The following is a 19,747-nucleotide window of genomic DNA, read 5'->3' as shown; positions in this document are numbered from 1 at the left end:
TACCTTGTGTTTTTGGGCTTCTTGACCCATGGAGGTGACATGACCCCTGCACATGTGCAGGTCATTTCTCCTAGCATTCTGATACCATGGCTAGAATGTACAGTAAGCGGCTTAAAGACTGCTTACTTGTACATTCAGTAGAAGACTGAAAAGGCAGGTAAGTTAGTTTCTTCTGCAATAAAACGCTACCTGCTCACAATTTCTTTTTAGCTTTAGTTCAATTTAAAACATTTATTAAAAACAGAATGAAAAGTTCAATTTCCTTTTTAGAAGCAAATGCAATGATTTTACAGCTCAACTAGGAACATTTTAGTTAATAACAGCTGGATGAAATGTCAGGTGAATGTGCACTATTTTCTTAAATATGTCACAGTAAAGACCATTTCCTTTTGAAGAACAGTTGTCAATTGCCAATAAATGTAGTTATTCTTATGCGAATGATGGGTAAATGTTGGATGAATGTCAACTAATTTGCAACTAATTTGCCTTAATATATAGAATAATGTTGACCAAAGAGGTTTTTGTGAATTTTGGATGAATTGGTCATCAAATTTTTTATATAGACCCCCAAGTCTCAATTCAATAAAAAAAAAAACAGGTTAAGGATACATAAGGATTCAGTCCATTAATATTTGAAAATTATAGTCATATGTATATGTGAGTTGGGCCATTATTAAATAAAATATGGCCAGTAATAAAGTTTAGTGACCACCAAGCAGAACCAACCCTGTATTGGCTTGACTACAGAGAATTAATTTTGAAGTAATACTAAAGGCCATTGCGATTTGGCCCTTGGTCTGCATATTGAATAAATGTATAGTGTAGGCTTCTAACTTTGAATAAAAGTCATTGGGATTATAACTTTTGGCCAGGTTGAATTTGAATAACAATTGCCAGAATTCTATAGGCACTGTTCCTGTACCCGTTTTAAAACGTTTATGGAGTAGAAAAATCCTTGAAGATAAGAACCCAACATTTATATTAGTCTAGTGCAGCATGAATCTAAATATTGCATTGTTTTGGGGCCGCCTTATAGTTAAAAGTCAACTTTAACAGTTCTGCCAATTCACTTATTGCACTTTAAATATTTTTTCCCAAAATACTTATGCAATTATAGTTCATCATTCATGCCAATGTGTTCAATTTGCTGTAGCCATGTTTTCTGAGACTTGCTAAACAAAACCCATTGCATTTTCTTTATCTTATTTCCCAGATAATAGAGAAGAGATTAAGTGTATTATAAGGTACATTAGTGTGGACTTAAAAAAAAGATTGGTTGTACTTGGAATTGCCCGAGATTAAAAATGTTCTCTCTCAATGCTAATTTATACAAGAGGTGTATTTTCAGACATAAGAAGAGCTTTTGTGAAGAGCCTTTATTGTGCAAACATCATAATAGCATGTTTTATGCTGTAAATTAAAAAGGTGCAGACCATCAATTTAATAAATTCTAACTGGAAAAAACAGCACAGTGGTGGACGAAACACAGACAAATGACAAAGAATCGATCTTCTTTAACCCTTTCACGTCCAGGGTAATTAAAATCTTTGTGACCAGACCAAATGTTAACATGTATGCCATAAATGGACAAAAAATTGCAAAGTAATACTATTTTAGTTTGCTTAATCATACATATTGGTATGCTATATCTCTCTCTCTATATATATATATATATATACACACAGTGCCTTGCGAACGTTTTCGGCCCCCTTGAACTTTGCGACCTTTTGCCACATTTCAGGCTTCAAACATAAAGATATAAAACTGTAATTTTTTTTGAAGAATCAACAACAAGTGGGACACAATCATGAAGTGGAACGAAATTTATTGGATATTTCAAACTTTTAAAAACAATAAAAAACTGAAAAATTGGGCGTGCAAAATTATTCAGCCCCTTTACTTTCAGTGCAGCAAACTCTCTCCAGAAGTTCAGTTAGGATCTCTGAATGATCCAATGTTGACCTAAATGACTAATGATGATAAATAGAATCCACCTGTGTGTAATCAATTCTCTGTATAAATGCACCTGCACTGTGATAGTCTCAGAGGTCCGTTTAAAGCGCAGAGAGCATCATGAAGAACAAGGAACACACCAGGATACTGTTGTGGAGAAGTTTAAAGCCGGATTTGGATACAACAAGATTTCCCAAGCTTTAAACATCCCAAGAAGCACTGTGCAAGCGATAATATTGAAATGGAAGGAGTATCAGACCACTGCAAATCTACAAAGACCTGGCCGTCCCTCTAAACTTTCAGCTCATAATAGGAGAAGACTGATCAGAGATGCAGCCAAGAGGCCCATGATCACTCTGGATGAACTGCAGAGATCTACAGCTGAGGTGGCAGACTCTGTCCATAGGACAACAATCAGTCGTATACTGCACAAATCTGGCCTTTATGGAAGAGTGGCAAGAAGAAAGACATTTCTTAAAGATATCCATAAAAAGTGTTGTTTAAAGTTTGCCACAAGCCACCTGGGAGACACACCAAACATGTGGAAGAAGGTGCTCTGGTCAGATGAAACCAAAATCAAACTTTTTGGCAACAATGCAAAACGTTATGTTTGGCGTAAAAGCAACACAGCTCATCACCCTGAACACACCATCCCAACTGTCAAAAATGGTGGTGGCAGCATCATGGTTTGGGCCTGCTTTTCTTCAGCAGGGACAAGGAAGATGGTTAAAATTGATGGGAAGATGGATGGAGCCAAATACAGGACCATTCTGGAAGAAAACCTGATGGAGTCTGCAAAAGACCTGAGACTGGGATGGAGATTTGTCTTCCAACAAGACAAGGATCCAAAACATAAAGCAAAATCTACAATGGAATGGTTCACAAATAAACATATCCAGGAATGGCCAAGTCAAAGTCCAGACCTGAATCCAATCGAGAATCTGTGGAAAGAACTGAAAACTGCTGTTCACAAACGCTCTCCATCCAACCTCACTGAGCTCGAGGTGTTTTGCAAGGAGGAATGGGCAAAAATTTCAGTCTCTCGATGTGCAAAACTGATAGAGACATACCCCAAGCGACTTACAGCTGTAATCGCAGTAAAAGGTGGCGCTACAAAGTATTAACTTAAGGGGCCCAATTTTTCAGTTTTTTTTTTAAGTTTGAAATATCCAATAAATTTCGTTCCACTTCATGATTGTGTCCCACTTGTTGTTGATTCTTCAAAAAAAAAAAATACAGTTTTATATCTTTATGTTTGAAGCCTGAAATGTGGCAAACGGTCGCAAAGTTCAAGGGGGCCGAATACTTTCGCAAGGCACTGTATATATAGTATACCACATATTTTCACAAAATTATTTTACCCCAATTAATCACAGATGTATAGGTTTTGATACACACGAATACTGTTTGCTTGGTAAACAAGTATATATATATATGTTAGATTTATAGAAATTAGGCATTTTCTATTACAATACATTTTTCTAAGTATATATTAGGCTAGCTAGCCATAGACAATAGACAATATTCATAAGACTTTCAGAATATATACAGCTTCTCGTGAACAATCTTTCATTGATTAATGATTTAATCTACTTTAAACATTGCATGTTTAAAAAATATAAATTAAGTGACTGCAGACAATATTAACCACTGCCAGGTTAAGCAAGTCACTAGGGGTTTCTTAAAGTGGAACTTTAGGCTCCACAATGAAAATGGCTGGACAGGCAGGAGTTTTAATGTAGAAGAGACATTCTTTGTCTCTTCTGCATTAAAGCTACCTACCTACCTGTACACTCCTGTACAGTAAGCTGCACAAGCACAGCTCACTGCATGTATTCTACAATGCTGAATCTGATGGAACTCCTGCACATGCGTGGGAGTGACATTATCTCTGCCCGACCATTGGCAACAGCCGACGATCGAGACCTGGAAGCCGGCCGTCCGAAGATGCTAGGGGACGGCAGCGAGTTCCAAGGATGTCGCGTCGCTAGATTCTAGGCGAGTATAGTTCCACTTAAGGGTCAAAGTTTTAATGTCTTTAGTTTCTCAATCAGGAGATCACTATGATTGGTTGTCACAGTGATCAAAAGCTATTTCCGCTTGTAAACAGTGGCTGGGAGCTGTCGATGACAAAGTAGCACAAAACAATTGTGTGGACTGTATGTATATATGTGACAGAATTGTGTTAAACTCCACTGATGTGCTACCCCATATATGTGTATGGCCATTGGCTGGTGGCAATAGGTTAAATTGATGCTTTCAGGTATCTAAAACTTATACAATTGCCAAAATCTCAAACAATAAACATGCAAAAACATTATTTGTCCAACATAACATGGCAAAGAAATTTTTTTTTTCCAAGTCTAAAAGTTCTCAGGAGGAGAACATGAGGAACAGGAGGAGACAGGAGAAAAACACAATGTTCAGCTCATGGCAATACTCTGAAAGACACTAGGACTAAATATAACAGCAAAAAATACCTGATAAAAGGAGAGCAAAACCTTCCTCATTTTATCTAAAACAAAATCATTTGGGCTGAAATTTTCAACATTAAAATTGTAGTAAGGTATACATGTTGGCTTGCATTTCTGACCTCCTTTATTGCTATTTTTAATTATAGGTACAGTGGAACCTCGGATTGCGAGTAACACAGTTAACAAGCGTTTTGCAACACAAGCACTGTATTTAAAAAAATCTTAACTCGGTTTGCGAGTGTTTTCTCACAAAATGAGCGGGATTCAGGTCAAAGCAGTGTGCAGTACCGTGTTTGGCCTGAGGTGGGGGGGCGCCGAAGCCGAGCGTAGCTGAACGGAGCGCCGATTGGAAATGCCTGAACACAGGTCGGCTGACCTCGGCTAACTTCGGGAACTGAGTCTTTCTGAGGTTAGCCGAGGTGTCCTCGGGCCTTTCTGGCTGTTTCTGAGGCTCTCCGCGTCCCCCCACCTCTGGCCGCATTCGGTATTGCATGCCATTAAAGTCAATGCGGAACACATTATTTTAGTTTTCATTGACTTCAATGGGGAAACTCGCTCTGATATGCGAGTACTTTGGATTACGAGCATTCTCCTGGAACGAATAAGCAGACAAACTCAATGCAGATTGTGTCCTGCCCAGGATATGAACCAGAGACCCCAGAGCTGCAAGGCATAAGTGTTAACCACTAAGCCACCATGCTGCCCTCTATATTTAATAATTTCAGTTTCTGACCTAAACAAGGAGCAGGATGCTTGGGAGTATCAATGTGAAAACTCCTAGCTTGCATATTGGTCCTTAATCAGTTTACTTACCTTATTCCTGTCTTCTGTACAACAGGGAGTTATGTCACCATCCTATATCCAATGAGGTCCTGGGGAATGCCGGTAACCTGAAATCTTGTGAGATTACACCACAGCACAGTGTAGATGTGTTAGTGTGACTTTGGGTATTCAACATTTCCCCAGCATCTTGACCTAGCCCACGTCTAGGCACCATGGGCGGAAGCTGGGGGAAAGCTTAGTATAATTATTAAAGTGGAGGTTCACCCAAAAACCTTTTTTTTAACATTAGATTTAGGCTCGTTTTGTCAAAGGGAATCGGGTGTTTTTTTTTACAATCGAAGCAGTACTTACCGTTTTAGAGATGCATCTTCTCCGCCGCTTCCGGGTATGGTCTGCAGGACTGGGCGTTCCTACTTGATTGACAGGCTTCCGAAGGTCGCATATATCGCGTCACGATTTTCCGAAAGTAGCCGAACGCCGGTGCGCAGGCGCCGTATAGAGCCGCACCGACGTTCGGCTACTTTCGGCTACTCGTGACGTGGATGTATGCGACCGTCGGAAGCCTGTCGGAAGCCTGTCAATCAAATAGGAACGCCCAGTCCCGAAGACCATACCTGGAAGCGGCGGAGAAGATCGCTCTCTAAGGCCCCATACACACGATAGAATCCATCCGCTGAAAAATCCCAGCGAATGGGTTTCAGCGGATAGATCCTATGGTCCTATGATACTCCAGCGGATCTGTTTCCGCGGATATTTATCCCCTGGGATGGATTCCAGCAGATCAAATATTTGCTGACATGCTAAATAAATCTATCTGCTGGAATCCATCCCAACGGATGGATCCGCTGGTCTGTATAGACTCACCGGATCCATCCGTCCGAAGGGATCCCCCGCATGCGTCGTAATGATTCGACGCATGCGTGAAATTCCTTATATGACAGCGTCGCGCACGTCGCCGCGTCATAATCGCGGCGACGGCGAGACACGTCATCACCAGAGGATTTCGGCGCTGATTTCAATGCGATGGTGAGTACACTCCATCGCATAGAAATCCGCTGAAATCCTTGAGAGGATTTATCCGCGGAAACGGTCCGCTGGACCGTATTCGCGGATAAATCCTCTCGTGTGTATGGGGCCTAAAACGGTAAGTACGATTTTAAAAAAACTACCCGATTCCCCTTGACAAAATGAGCATCAATCTACTGTTAAAAAAAACATTTCGGGTGAACTCCCGCTTTAAGTTTTTTTTTACAGTAATGCTGCTTTTAATGGTGGGAAGAGGGGCCCTAAAGCAGGCCTTGCATTTTTTTTGCAAGGTCCACTATAAAGACCGCTATGGTTTGGAGACTACTGCAGAAAAAAAAATAAAGGGTTGTAGCTTTAAGTAAAATTATAAAGCAAAGGCCACAGTGAAATCTCTAAAAGGAAGACTGTTGCGCTATCCCTTTAAGAGTATCATTGAAGAACAATTCACATTACCAAATTAACATGTGTACAATAATTCATTATATATATATGCTCTATAAGCACAAAATGTCACACAATGTGCATCAGTAAAGTCTACCTTCGAAACTGTGAATTTGTGAAGGATCCAAAAGGCATAAACATTGTTGAAATTGATAGATTGGTTTCCCACTGTTCAGGGAGCAACATTAAAAGGGAAATTTCCGGAATGGAGACCCAGTGGGATTATTGCCATGAAAACATATTGTCCGTTTGGGCTCAATGTTGATTAGGATCTGAACTGCTTTATAAACAATAGCTGAGCTTTTGAGATAACTGTTTGCAGAATTTGTGTATACACAGAATTTGTGTATATTTTCTATGTTTGTATATTCTGTGGTCTCAGTGGAGATATATTTATTTATATTTTTTATATATTGTAGATGTTTTAATTGATTTGACAAACAAAGATTTTCTTTTCCCTTTGATAAAAGTTTAGCCCATAATTAGCCAAATCTGTGGTGGTTTATTTTATTTGACCACTAGATGTGGCTAGGGGGCATTCCTGCTAAGTATTTAGGTAGGTTTTAGTAAAGATTATTATTTGGTTTCTGTTGTATTCTTTAGTTTTTATTTATGATTGCAATCAAGGCCCTTTAATATAAAAAAAAAACTGATTTGATTTATTCCAGCAGCCAACTTGGAAGGGGCAGGCACTTTTTGTAGTCCCTATAATGCAGTATCTGGCGTCAGGCGCTGAATTCAGTGCCCTGATGATATCCCTTGTAATGAAACGCATCAGCGGGGCTTGGCTCTGAGATAATCACACCTGTTGATTGAGGCGGCGTATTGTTTACAGGTTTTCACTCTTTAGTTGTTTGTGAGTACTTTTTGATCTAATAGTGGCCATTTTAAAGTGGTATTAATGGTTCAGCTTAAAAAAATGAATAAAAAAAAAATATCAAACATTTCATGCAGTGTCAACTTGGTGTCAAAATTCGAACGCCCCAGTGTGAAAGGGGTCTAGTGGATAATTAAAAAAAAAAAAAATTGGAACAGTAAGCGCAGATTATAAATTTTACATTGAAATCTCTGCCTGCCTGTAGTGCCACATGTAAAAATATATATATATATATTGGGGAAGATTTAATAAAGCATTTATAAAACTTTTCTGGCCTCATGGGCATATTAAAAAGTCCTGCCCCCAAATTAATAAAAGCTGCAGGACAGTTGTGTTGGTATTTTTGATGCGTGCAGCAAATGTAGATATTTATCATTGGTGACATTTTTACATTCTGACACCGTGGCTATAAACATTTTTTATTAAGAAACACCGCCACATCATTGATAAGAAAAGTTGAGGTAAATGTGGCATCATTCATGTTAAAGTAAATTGCGTCACGTGTAAAATTCTGTCTCCGATAATTCTGAAACAAGTTCATATACTGTATATATTGGGAGATACATTTCTAAACAGTGTCTACAACACTCTTTATGAAATCCAGGGTTTAAAAAAAAGTTGCTTATTTATGAAAAAATTTAAATAATGGGGAGAGACTAGACAGACTAGAACAAAGGAGTGTAACTGGTTGATATGTACAACAGCTATAAAATGTAAAGATCGCATTTCTTAGTTACTATTAAAAAAAAAGCATTGCCAAAAAAAAATGTATTCGGCACATATCCCTCTGGTATTGAATATATTGAGTTACCTACCGTATCTCGATATTGGACAAAGATAAAGCTCATATTAGACCATTCAGCCTTCATCTTTTCCATTGCTTTTTCTAAGGAGTATTCTTTGCTTGCTGCTGCCCCAATCTGCTCCATCCTATAATTACAAATGATATAAGATCATTACATACAGCTGCATCATTCAATCACAGAGTTCCCTTAATGACCAGGCCATTTTTTTGTGATATGGCACTGCGTCGCTTTAACTGACAATTGCGCAGTCGTGTGACGCTATACCCAAACAAAATTGATGTATTTTTTCCCCCCATAAATAGAGCTTTCTTTTGGTGGCATTTGATCACCTCTGTGGATTTTATTTTTTGCGCTAAAAACAACAAAAAAGCGTACATTTTTTAAAAAATTCATGATTTTTTACCTTTTGCTATAATAAATACCATCCCCCCCAAAAAAAAATTCATCAGTTTAGGCCAATGTGTATTCTTCAACATATTTTTGGTAAAAAAAAAATGCAATAAGCGTATATTGATTGGTTTGCGCAAGAGTTATAGCATCTACAAAATAGGGGATACATTTATGGCATTATTATTATTTATGTTTTCTAGTAATGGCTTTTGACACTTTTTTGGGACCAGCGACATTTGTACAGCAATCAAGGGGTTAAATGTGTTCCCGTGGAGGAGTTTTTTAACTGTGGGGGGAGTGTACTGACTGGAGAAAGAGAGAGATCACTGGGCCTGATTCTCAAAAGAGATACGCAGACTTAACTGCTGTTCAGCCTGCGTATCCCTGTGCCTAACTTTGGAAACGATTCTCAAAAGGCTTTTTCCAAAGTTAGGCAGAAAATCTGACATGTGTAAGACACTTACACGGTCAGATTTTAGGATGCAGTACCGCATCCGCCACTGGGGGCATTTCTCATTGAAATGCAGCTTTGCGTATGCAAATGAGGACTTAAGCAGATTTTCAAAGCATTTCAGCACTTTGATTTCTGCGTAAGTTCCGAATTTGCCTGCGCAAAACTAGGGCTGGTTTTATAATGTGGAAAGTTAGTCACACATTGTAAAGGCCCATTCCAGCGACGGCATTTGGTATGCATTCCTGAGGGAGAACTCCACGGCAATTTGTAAATTCTAAACCGCCATGGGTTCCCCCCCAGGAGCATACCAGGCCCTTAGGTCTGGTATGGGTTGTAAGGAGACCCCCCCACGCCGAAAAATTGACGTAGGGGGTCCCCCTACAATCCATACCAGACCCGTATCCAAAGCACGCTACCCGGCCGGTCAGGAATGGGAGTGGGGACGAGCGAGCGCCCCCCCCCCCTCCTGAGCCGTGCCAGGCCGCATGTCCTCAACATGGGGGGGTTGGGTGCTCTGGGGCAGGGGGGCGCACTGCGGGCCCCCCCACCCCAGAGCACCCTGTCCCCATGTTGATGAGGACAGGACCTCTTCCCGACAACCCTTGCCATTGGTTGTCGGGGTCTGCGGGCGGGGGCTTATCGGAATCTGGGAGTCCCCTTTAATAAGGGGGCCCCCAGATACCTGCCCCCCACCCTAAGTGAATGGATATGGGGTACATCGTACCCCTATCCATTCACCTGTAGGCAAAAAGTAAAAGTTATTAAACACACAACACAAGGGTTTTTAAAATAATTTATTATTCTGCTCCGGATGCCCCCCCTGTCTTCGTTATTAGCTCAATTACCAGGGGGGGCTTCTTCTTCCACTCTCCGGGGGTCTTCTTCCACTCTCCGGGGGTCTTCTCCGCTCTCCGGGGGGGGGGTTTCTTCTTCCGCTCTCCGGGGGGGGCTTCTCCGGACTCCGGGGGGCTTCTTCCATCTTCTCCCCTCTTCCGCTCTTGACTCGGCGAACCCCGGTTCTTCTGCAGCTCTCCGGTGCCTTCTTCTTCAGCGCTGGCGCGGTCTTCTGTGACGTCAGGGTCTCCTCTTCTGTTCTTCCGATGTTAACTCGTCGCCTGTTGTCGCTGTAATGATGGAAGCGCGCCTTGCATCACATTTATATAGGCATCACCGTCCCATCATGCTCCGGTAGGTACCCACGTGGTGGGTGCCTACCCACGTGCACCCACCACGTGGGTACCTACCGGAGCATGATGGGACGGTGATGCCTATATAAATGTGATGCAAGGCGCGCTTCCATCATTACAGCGACAACAGGCGACGAGTCAACATCGGAAGAACAGAAGAGGAGACCCTGACGTCACAGAAGACCGCGCCGGCTGCCTGTTTGAAATTGAGCTAACACACAAACATAGCAGGCAGCCAGCGCTGAAGAAGAAGGCACCGGAGAGCTGCAGAAGAACCGGGGTTCGCCGAGTCAAGAGCGGAAGAGGGGAGAAGATGGAAGAAGCCCCCCGGAGTCCGGAGAAGCCCCCCCCGGAGAGCGGAAGAAGAAACCCCCCCCCCCGGAGAGCGGAGAAGACCCCCGGAGAGTGGAAGAAGACCCCCGGAGAGTGGAAGAAGAAGCCCCCCCTGGTAATTGAGCTAATAACGAAGACAGGGGGGGCATCCGGAGCAGAATAATAAATTATTTTAAAAACCCTTGTGTTGTGTGTTTAATAACTTTTACTTTTTGCCTACAGGTGAATGGATAGGGGTACGATGTACCCCATATCCATTCACTTAGGGTGGGGGGCCGGTATCTGGGGGCCCCCTTATTAAAGGGGACTCCCAGATTCCGATAAGCCTCCGCCCGCAGACCCCGACAACCAATGGCAAGGGTTGTCGGGAAGAGGTCCTGTCCTCATCAACATGGGGACAGGGTGCTCTGGGGTGGGGGGGCCCGCAGTGCGCCCCCCTGCCCCAGAGCACCCAACCCCCCCATGTTGAGGGCATGCGGCCTGGCACGGCTCAGGAGGGGGGGGGACGCTCGCTCGTCCCCACTCCCATTCCTGACCGGCCGGGTAGCGTGCTTTGGATATGGGTCTGGTATGGATTGTAGGGGGACCCCCTACGTCAATTTTTCGGCGTGGGGGGGTCTCCTTACAACCCATACCAGACCTAAGGGCCTGGTATGCTCCTGGGGGGGAACCCATGCCGTTTTTTTCTTTGAAAATTGGCATGGAGTTCACCCTCTCAGGAATGCATGCTGAGCGACGCTGTCATTTTTTTTTATAATCATTTGTTTTCCCGGCGCGTCTTTTTTTTTCACCCGTCGCAACTTTAGTGTCCCGTCGAAATTCTCAAAGCCGCCCGGCGTTAATTACGTTCGCGCGCTGCACGTCGGGAAAATTACGTCACACGCATGCGCAGTACGGCCGGCGCGGGAGCGCGCCTCATTTAAATTTTAAACGCCCCCAGGAGAGGAGGACCGCCTTACGACGGCGGCACTTAAGTTACACGGCCTGAAATTTCTACCTAAGTGCTTTGACGATCGGGCACTTAGGTAGAAATTTTAAGTCAGTGTAACTTAACTGCTGAAATTTAAGTTACGCAGACTTTTTGAGAATTTGGCCCACTGTTTCTGATCACTAGGGACAGATCATCTCTCTCTACTTCCCTATCAGAACGGGGATATGTTCGTTTACATTGGCAGATCCCCATTTTGGCTCTCTGTGGAGAGACATCGCAGCCTGCAGGTCTCGCGCATTGGCTCTGGCTATGCACCACGGGCACGTGCGCATGCCCACTGTATTTATTGCACGCACCATCGTACAGCTACGGTGATTCGCACAATAGAGACAACCTACCGCCATATAATGACGACGGCTGGTTGGCAAGTGCTTCATTGATTCTTCCTAGTCTATAGTAACTGTGTGTTGCTATCAGAGCTGAAGAGAGCTGGATGCTGGAAGAACACCTGTTGCCTCAGAGCTGATCCTGCTGGGAGAGCTGTTTTGAGTAGGGGTGAGAGAAACAGCAGCACGCTGTGTAAAAAGGTCCTTTTCTGGATTGTGTACCTGCTGGATAGAGTGTCATCGGCACCCCCGCACCTCTGCAGAGACTTGAATCCTGCTAGTTTTGTGAGACAACATTGGAAACAGAGTCAGAAAAAATAATAGCTTGTATTGGGAAACGCTCGTTAACAGCGTTACTTGCAATCCGAGGTTCTGCTGTACTTTGCAATCTAGCTATATAGATCGATTAGTGAGAAGATTATTTGTTTGGTATTTGTTCCCCTGGTTACTTCTGCAGTTTTTACCGTCCAGAATTAACTTTCAACCACATTTAGTTAACAGGAAATAATAGCAATCTGTCAGGTGAGAACAGAATGAACTCAAATGAAACTCTCAGGGGAAAACATCACTATCTTGGATCGAAGATGCTTGATGAATTGGCACAGGCTATCTTCACTAGCTGTTTACTTAAGAATCGTTCTCCCCTCCACATAGGTAACTAATGCTGGCCATCCCCAACAATATCAGCTCTTTCTCACTATTTACTTGGATACTAAACCACCAAGATAATCTGGGTCAATTGTCCAACTTGAAAAAAATATTACAACAAAAAACACTTTTGGACCATAGACTGCTTTAAATGAAAGAACATGGGCAAAAACATTAGCTATTGGCATTGGTTTGTAAAGAAATCAGTTTTTCTTAAAGATAAATATATATATTTTTTAATGCTGTAAAATGAGAAGACCCATCCAGTTTGTACCCTGTGTGCTTGTTGGCAGACTTAAAGCGGAGCTCCACCCAAAAGGGGAAGTTCCGCTTTAAGCATTTCCCCCCCTCCTATGCCACATTTGGCATGTCATTTTTTTTTGGGGGGGGGGGCGTTTACCTAGTTTTGACAGGTACCGGCTTCCACTTCCAGTCAGACCGCCTAGGCGATCCGATCGGAAGTTCCCTCCTCCTCCCTCCTTGCAATCTTCTGGGACAGGTCACAAGTCGCAGAAGATTGTCCAACCATTAAGGAGGCGCAGTTGTGATGCCGGCAACGGGAAGAGGAGCGGGAGAGAATTGAGGGTTTGGACGGCCACATCGCTGGATCATGGGAAAGGTGAGTGTGTGTTTATTAAAAGTTTTTGTAGCTGCTGACTTTTAATAAACACAAAAAAGACTGAACTTTAAACATCAATTTCCAAGTATTGACCATGCAAAAGTCCGCCGTGAGTCCGTCGGACGTCCCACGGAAAGATAGAGGACAAGTTCTCTATCTAAGGTCCGTCGGACTTCCGACAAAAAAAGTCAGATGGAGGCTACACACAGCCGGACTTTCCGAAGAAAAAAGGCCGTCTGACTTTTTTTCCCCTCGGAAAGTCCGGCTGTGTGTATGAGGCATTAATAAATCCCTTTCACGCCGACGGAACGCATATATGCATTCTCGGCCTTCGGGGGTTATACCGGGATGATGCCTGCGTTGTTTAGAGCCGGCGATCGGCTATCCAAACATAACAACCGATGCGGCTAAAAGCCGTTCGGTTGTTATGCTGGAGGAGCGGAAGGGGACACCCCCCCTCCCGCCGCCTCTCACTGGGCCTCCCATCCCACCGGGAGACCCGATCCCCGATCCGGCGCCTCCATCGTTCAGGCGCACTCTGAAACAAAGCCGTAAACAGCTTTGATTCAGTGTCCGCATTGAAAACACGGAAGCGACGTCATGACGTCACTTCCGGGTTTCTTGGCTGCCAATGGTGCCGGATTTTAAAAAGTACACAGTATTCAGAATCGCCGTTTTCGGCGATCTGAATACTTTGAAGTACAAAGGAGGGATCGGGGTCTTTTAGACCCCCGATCCCTCCATAAAGAGTACCTGTCACCACCTATTACTGTCACAAGGGATGTTTACATTCCTTGTGACAGCAATAAAAGTGATCAAAATGTAAAAAAAAAAAAAAAAAACACAATTTAATATTATACAAATAAATAAAATAAAATAAATAGGAAAAAAATACATTTTTTTTAAAGCGCCCCCCTCCCCGCGAGCTTGCGCAACAAAAAAAAAACGCATACGGAAGTAGCGCCCGCATATGAAAACGGTGTTCAAATTACACATGTGAGGTATCGCCGCGATCGTCAGAGCGAGAGCAATAATTCTAGCACTAGACCTACTCTGTAACGCTAACTTGGTAACCGTAAAAAAAGTTTAAAGCGTCGCCTATGGAGATTTTTAGGTACCGTAGTTTGTCGCAATTCCACGAGTGCGTGCAATTATAAAGTGTGACATGCTTGGTATCCATTTACTCTGCGTAACATCATCTTTCACATTATGCAAAAAAATTGGGCTAACTTTACGTTTTAATTTTTTTTTATTCATAAAAAAAAAAAAAATCACAAAAAGTTGCGTTTAAAACACCGCCACACAAATACCGCGTGACATAAAATATTGCAACAATCGCCATTTTATTCTCTAGATTCTCTGCTAAAAAATATATATATAATGTTTGGGGGTTCTAAGTAATATTCTAGCCAAAAATATGGATTTTAACTTGTAAACACCAAATGTCATAAATAGGCTTAGGCATGAAAGGGTTAAAGGCAATATTTTTATTTTTTTACTTTGGATAGAGAAGTGAGTGGTTAGAAATCAGTCATATTTTTATTGATTGAACCACCTTGAACACTTCAAAGCACCTATCTATACAAAGAATGTTGAGTCCACATTCACTATCCATGTTAAATTTGTTAAGCCATGATGAAGGGCAGAGTCTTAAGCTGGCCATTGATGGATTGCAATGTGGATCCATCTATGGCCATTTCCGTTTGACAGAAGTTGATTTAACGGTCAACTACTGTGGAACAGAAATGTTTCCAAATTTTAATTCAATCAGAGACTATAATCAGCTGGAGCATTTATCAGTGTATTCTGACGGTGGAGGAGACCCTGCTGTCAGAATACAATGGCACAGCAGGAAGGTTTCAACCCATTGGCTGATTGAAAAAATACAACTTATTCAGTTCTTCTTTCACCTTGGTTTTTGTTGCTGTCTATGTTACCATTAGGGAGATTCATCCTTTCTAATTGCCCTCATTATCATTGTGGTTGATAATTAAAGTGAGGACCAACCCTAAATTATTTATTTTCCACAGAAGAGGAATAAAGAGTAAATCTTCCAATAAGACACTTGTTCCCATGACCAGGAGATTTTCTTCACATATAGAAAGATGTCCCCTCACTTCCTGTTGAGTCTACAGGACAGGAGGTAAAGAAAAATCTCCCCTATGAGACACATAATGCAATATATATAACTGAATGTACAGTTTGTATAACAGTGTACATTTTCTATCCCCTCAATATAACTCACACACTCCTTAATGTCTGGCAACAAAATTGAGTACACCCTAATGCCCTGTACAGATCGCCTGAGTTTTTTCGATTACTAGTCACAAGTAGAAATTCAATAAGTTACTAAAGTCACGAAAATTCTCGTACGAAAAATTAAGAAATTGCAAGTGATGTCATGTGTTGTAATGTATTTGTATTGTATTTTCGAATGACAACTGTACTGACTAAACAAAAAACATACCATCTGGTACTGTACGAGAATTTTTCTTGTGCTTGAGCAATTAATATCGGATGAACTGTCGTGATCAGCTCTCAAAAGCTCTGTACTAACGATCGTGTGGAAAGCGGTATTTTTGTCCGATTTTCGGATCGTGTGTACGGGCCATAGGGCTCGTTTACACCTAGGCGTGGATGTCAGGCAGAAAGTCGCACGTTTTTTTGCCGTGATTTTGCCACGTTTTTGCCGCAATTTTGCCCAATTTAGTACAGGTCAAAAGGTCACCAATGTAAAAAGCAGAAAATGCCTGTAATCTGCCAAAAAATAAGCTTCTGTATTTTTTTGAGCTTCAGGTGTTTTTCTTCAGATGATAAAACATTCAGATGTGAACAGGGGCCACTGAAATGAATGGTATTTGTTTTGTTGGGCGTTTGTAGAGCTGAGGCTTACAGCAGAAAAACGCCCAAAAATGCCTAGGTGTGAACAAAGCCCAAGTGAAAATATCCAAATTGGGCCCAAAGTATCAATATTTTGTGTGGCTACCATTATTTTCCAGCACTGCCTTAACTTTCTTGGGCATGGATTTCATCAGAGCTTTACATATTGCCACCAGTCCTCTTCCACTCCTCCATGATGACATCACAGAGTTGGTGGATGTTAGAGACCTTGCGCTCCTCCACCTTCCATTTGAGGATGCCCCACAGATGCTCAATAGGGTTTAGGTCTGGAGACAAGGCTTGGCCAGTCCATCACCTTTACCCTCAGCTTCTTAAGCAAGGCAGTGGTCATATTGGAGGTATGTTTGGGGTAGTTACGTTGGATTACTGCCCTGCGACCCAGTCACTGAAGGGAGGGGATCATGCACTGCTTCAGTAAGTCACAGTACATGTTGACATTCATGGTTCCCCTAATGAAGCACTCACGCAGCCCCAGATCATGACACTCCCACCACCATGCTTGACTGTAGGCCAGGGGTGTCAAACTCAATTTCATCGTGGGCCGCATCAGCATGATTGCCCTCAAAAGGGCCGGTTGTATCTGTAAGATTAGATGTCCAGTGCATCCCCTCACCTTTACATTAGATGTCAAGAGCCATCCCACCATCAGAAGTTGAGTCCTCCCACTCTCCCTTACATCACAGTGCACCCCCCTTTCCTTATGCTGCTGGGAAGAAGCTGGATGCATTGCTTGAAAGCAGAAAGTAAGGGTCTGGAGTAGGACCAGAGGAGGGCTGGTCCTCTCCTGCAGCTGCAGCAGAGGTGCGAGGGCCACATAAAATGCCCTGGAGGGCCGGATTTGGCCCACAGGCCTTGTATTTGACACCTGTGCTGTAGGAAAACACACTTGTCTTTGTATGGTTCACCTGGTTGCCTCCACACGTGCTTGACACCACCTGAAACAAATACGTTTATCTTGATCTCATCAGACCGGAGGACATGGTTTCAGTAATCTATGTCCTTGGCCTGCTTGTCTTCAGCAAACTGTTTGCAGGCTTTCTTGTGCATCATTTTTAGAAGAGGATTTCTTATGGGATGACAGCCATGCAGACCAATTCAATGCAGTGTACGGTGTATGGTCTGAGCACTGACAGGCTGACCCCCCCACCCCTCCAACCTCTGCAGCAATGCTGGCAGCACTCAAACGTCTATTTCCCAAAGACAGCCTCTGGATATGATGCGGAGCACGTGCACTCAACTTCTTTGGTCGAACATGGCAAGGCCTGTTCTGAGTGGAACCCGTCCTGTTAAACCGCTGTATGGTCTTGGACACCATGCTGCAGCTGATTTTCAGGGTCTTAGCAGTCTTCTTATAGCCTAGGCCATCTTTATGCAGAGCAACAATTATTTTTTTCAGGCCATCAGAGTTCCAGCATGAGAGATTGAGAGCGATAACACCAAATTTAACACACCTGCTCCCCATTCACACCGGAGACCTTGTACCACTAACGAGTCACATGACTCCGGGAAGGGAAAATGGCTACATGGGTCCACTTTGAAATTTTTTCATTAAAGGCTGTGTTGAGTTATTTTGAGGGACAGCAAATTTACACTGTTATACAAACTGTACACTCACTACTTTACATTGTAGCGAAGTGTAATTTCTTCAGTGTTCTCACATTAAAAGATATAATAAAATATTTATGAAAATGTGGGGGTGTACTCACTGGTGTGAGATACTGTATACAGTGGGGCAAAAAAGTATTTAGTCAGCCACCAATTGTGCAAGTTCTCCCACTTAAAAAGATGAGAGAGGCCTGTAATTGTCATTATAGGTATATCTCAACTATGAGAGAAAATGTGGAAACAAATCCAGACAATCACATTGTCTGATTTGGAAAGAATTTATTTGCAAATTAAGGTGGAAAATAAGTATTTGGTCAATATCAAAAGTTCATCTCAATACTTTGTTATATATCCTTTGTTGGCAATAACAGAGGTCAAACGTTTTCTGTAAGTCTTCACAAGGTTGTCACACACTGTTGCTGGTATGTTGGCCCATTCCTCCATGCAGATCTCCTCTAGAGCAGTGATGTTTTGGGGCTGTCACTGGGCAACACAGACTTTCAACTCCCTCCAAAGGTTTTCTATGTGGTTGAGATCTGGAGACTGGCTAGGCCACTCCAGGACCTTGAAATGCTTCTTACGAAGCCACTACTTCATTGCCCGGGAAGTGTGTTTGGGATCATTGTCATGCTGAAAGACCCAGCCGCATTTCATCTCTAATGCCCTTGCTGATGGGGGGAGGTTTGCACTAAAAAATCTCACACTACATGGTCCCATTCATTCTTTCATGTACACTGATCATTCGTCCTGTTCCCTTTGCAGAGAAACAGCCCAAAAGCATGATGTTGCCACCCCCATTCTTCACAGTAGGTATGGTGTTCTTTGGTTGCAACTCAGCATCCTCTCTCCTCCAAACACGACGAGTTGTGTTTCTACCAAACAGTTCTACTTTGGTTTCATCTAACCATATGACATTCTTCCAATCCTCTTCTGGATCATCCAAATGCTCTCTAGCAAACCTCAGATGGGCCCGGACATGTACTGGCTTAAGCAGCGTGACACGTCTGGCACTGTAGGATCTGAGTCCCTGGCGGCATAGTGTGTTACTGATGGTAGCCTTTGTTATGTTGGTCCCAGCTCTCTGCAGGTCATTCACTAGGTCCCCCCCGTGTGGTTCTGGGATTTTTTCTCACCGTTCTTGTGATCATTTTGACACCCCTGGCTGAGATCTTGCGTGGAGACCCAGACCGAGGGAGAATATCAGTGGTCTTGTATGTCTTCCATTTTCTAATTATTTCTCCCACAGTTGATTTCTTCACACCAAGCTGCTTGCCTATTGCAGATTCAGTCTTCCCAGACTGGTGCAGGTCTACAATTTTGTTTCTGGTGTCCTTCGACAGCTCTTTGGTCTTCACCATAGTGGAGTTTGGAGTGTGACTATTTGAGGTTGTGGACAGGTGTCTTTTATACTGATAACATGTTCAAACAGGTGCCATTAATACAGGTAATGAGTGGAGGACAGAGGAGCCTCTTAAAGAAGAAGATACAAGTCTGCGAGAGACAGAAATCTTGCTTGTTTGTAGAGGAGACCAAATACTTATTTTCCACCATAATTTTCAAATCAGACAATGCGATTGTCTGGATTTTTTTCCACATTTTGTCTCTCATAGTTGAGGTATACATGATGACAATTACAGGCCTCTCTCATCTTTTTAAGTGGGAGAACTTGCACAATTGGTGGCTGACTAAATACTTTTTTGCCCCACTGTATGTGCAAACATCTTCTTAAAAATCATTTGCCAGACTGTTATGCCGCGTACACACGATCATTTTTCAGCATGAAAAAAAACTCAGTTTTTCAGCATGTCGAAAAAACGAAGTTTTCCCAACTACATCATTAAAACGATGTTGCCTACACACCATTGTTTTTAAAAAATGATCTAGCAAAGCGTGGTGCCATACAACACGTACGACGGCACTATAAAGGGGAAGT

The 19,747-nt window shown here is 42.7% G+C and overlaps 1 protein-coding gene across 1 annotated transcript in view; it reads right to left on the bottom strand.

Moving 5' to 3' along the window:
• The window catches only part of DNAH3 (dynein axonemal heavy chain 3), a 483,492-nt gene that overhangs the window by 285,766 nt on the left and 177,979 nt on the right, over nucleotides 1–19,747 (bottom strand). The window contains exon 20 of the mRNA XM_040356847.1: nucleotides 8,370–8,484. Within this exon, the coding sequence (XP_040212781.1) occupies nucleotides 8,370–8,484 (115 nt within the window). The remainder of the gene's footprint in view (nucleotides 1–8,369; nucleotides 8,485–19,747) is intronic.

Source organism: Rana temporaria, chromosome 6 (assembly GCF_905171775.1).
Source record: "Rana temporaria chromosome 6, aRanTem1.1, whole genome shotgun sequence".
NCBI classification, from domain to species: Eukaryota; Metazoa; Chordata; class Amphibia; order Anura; family Ranidae; genus Rana; species Rana temporaria.
Note: the sequence above shows the minus strand (reverse complement) of the source record. Positions and strands in the feature narration are given on the sequence as shown.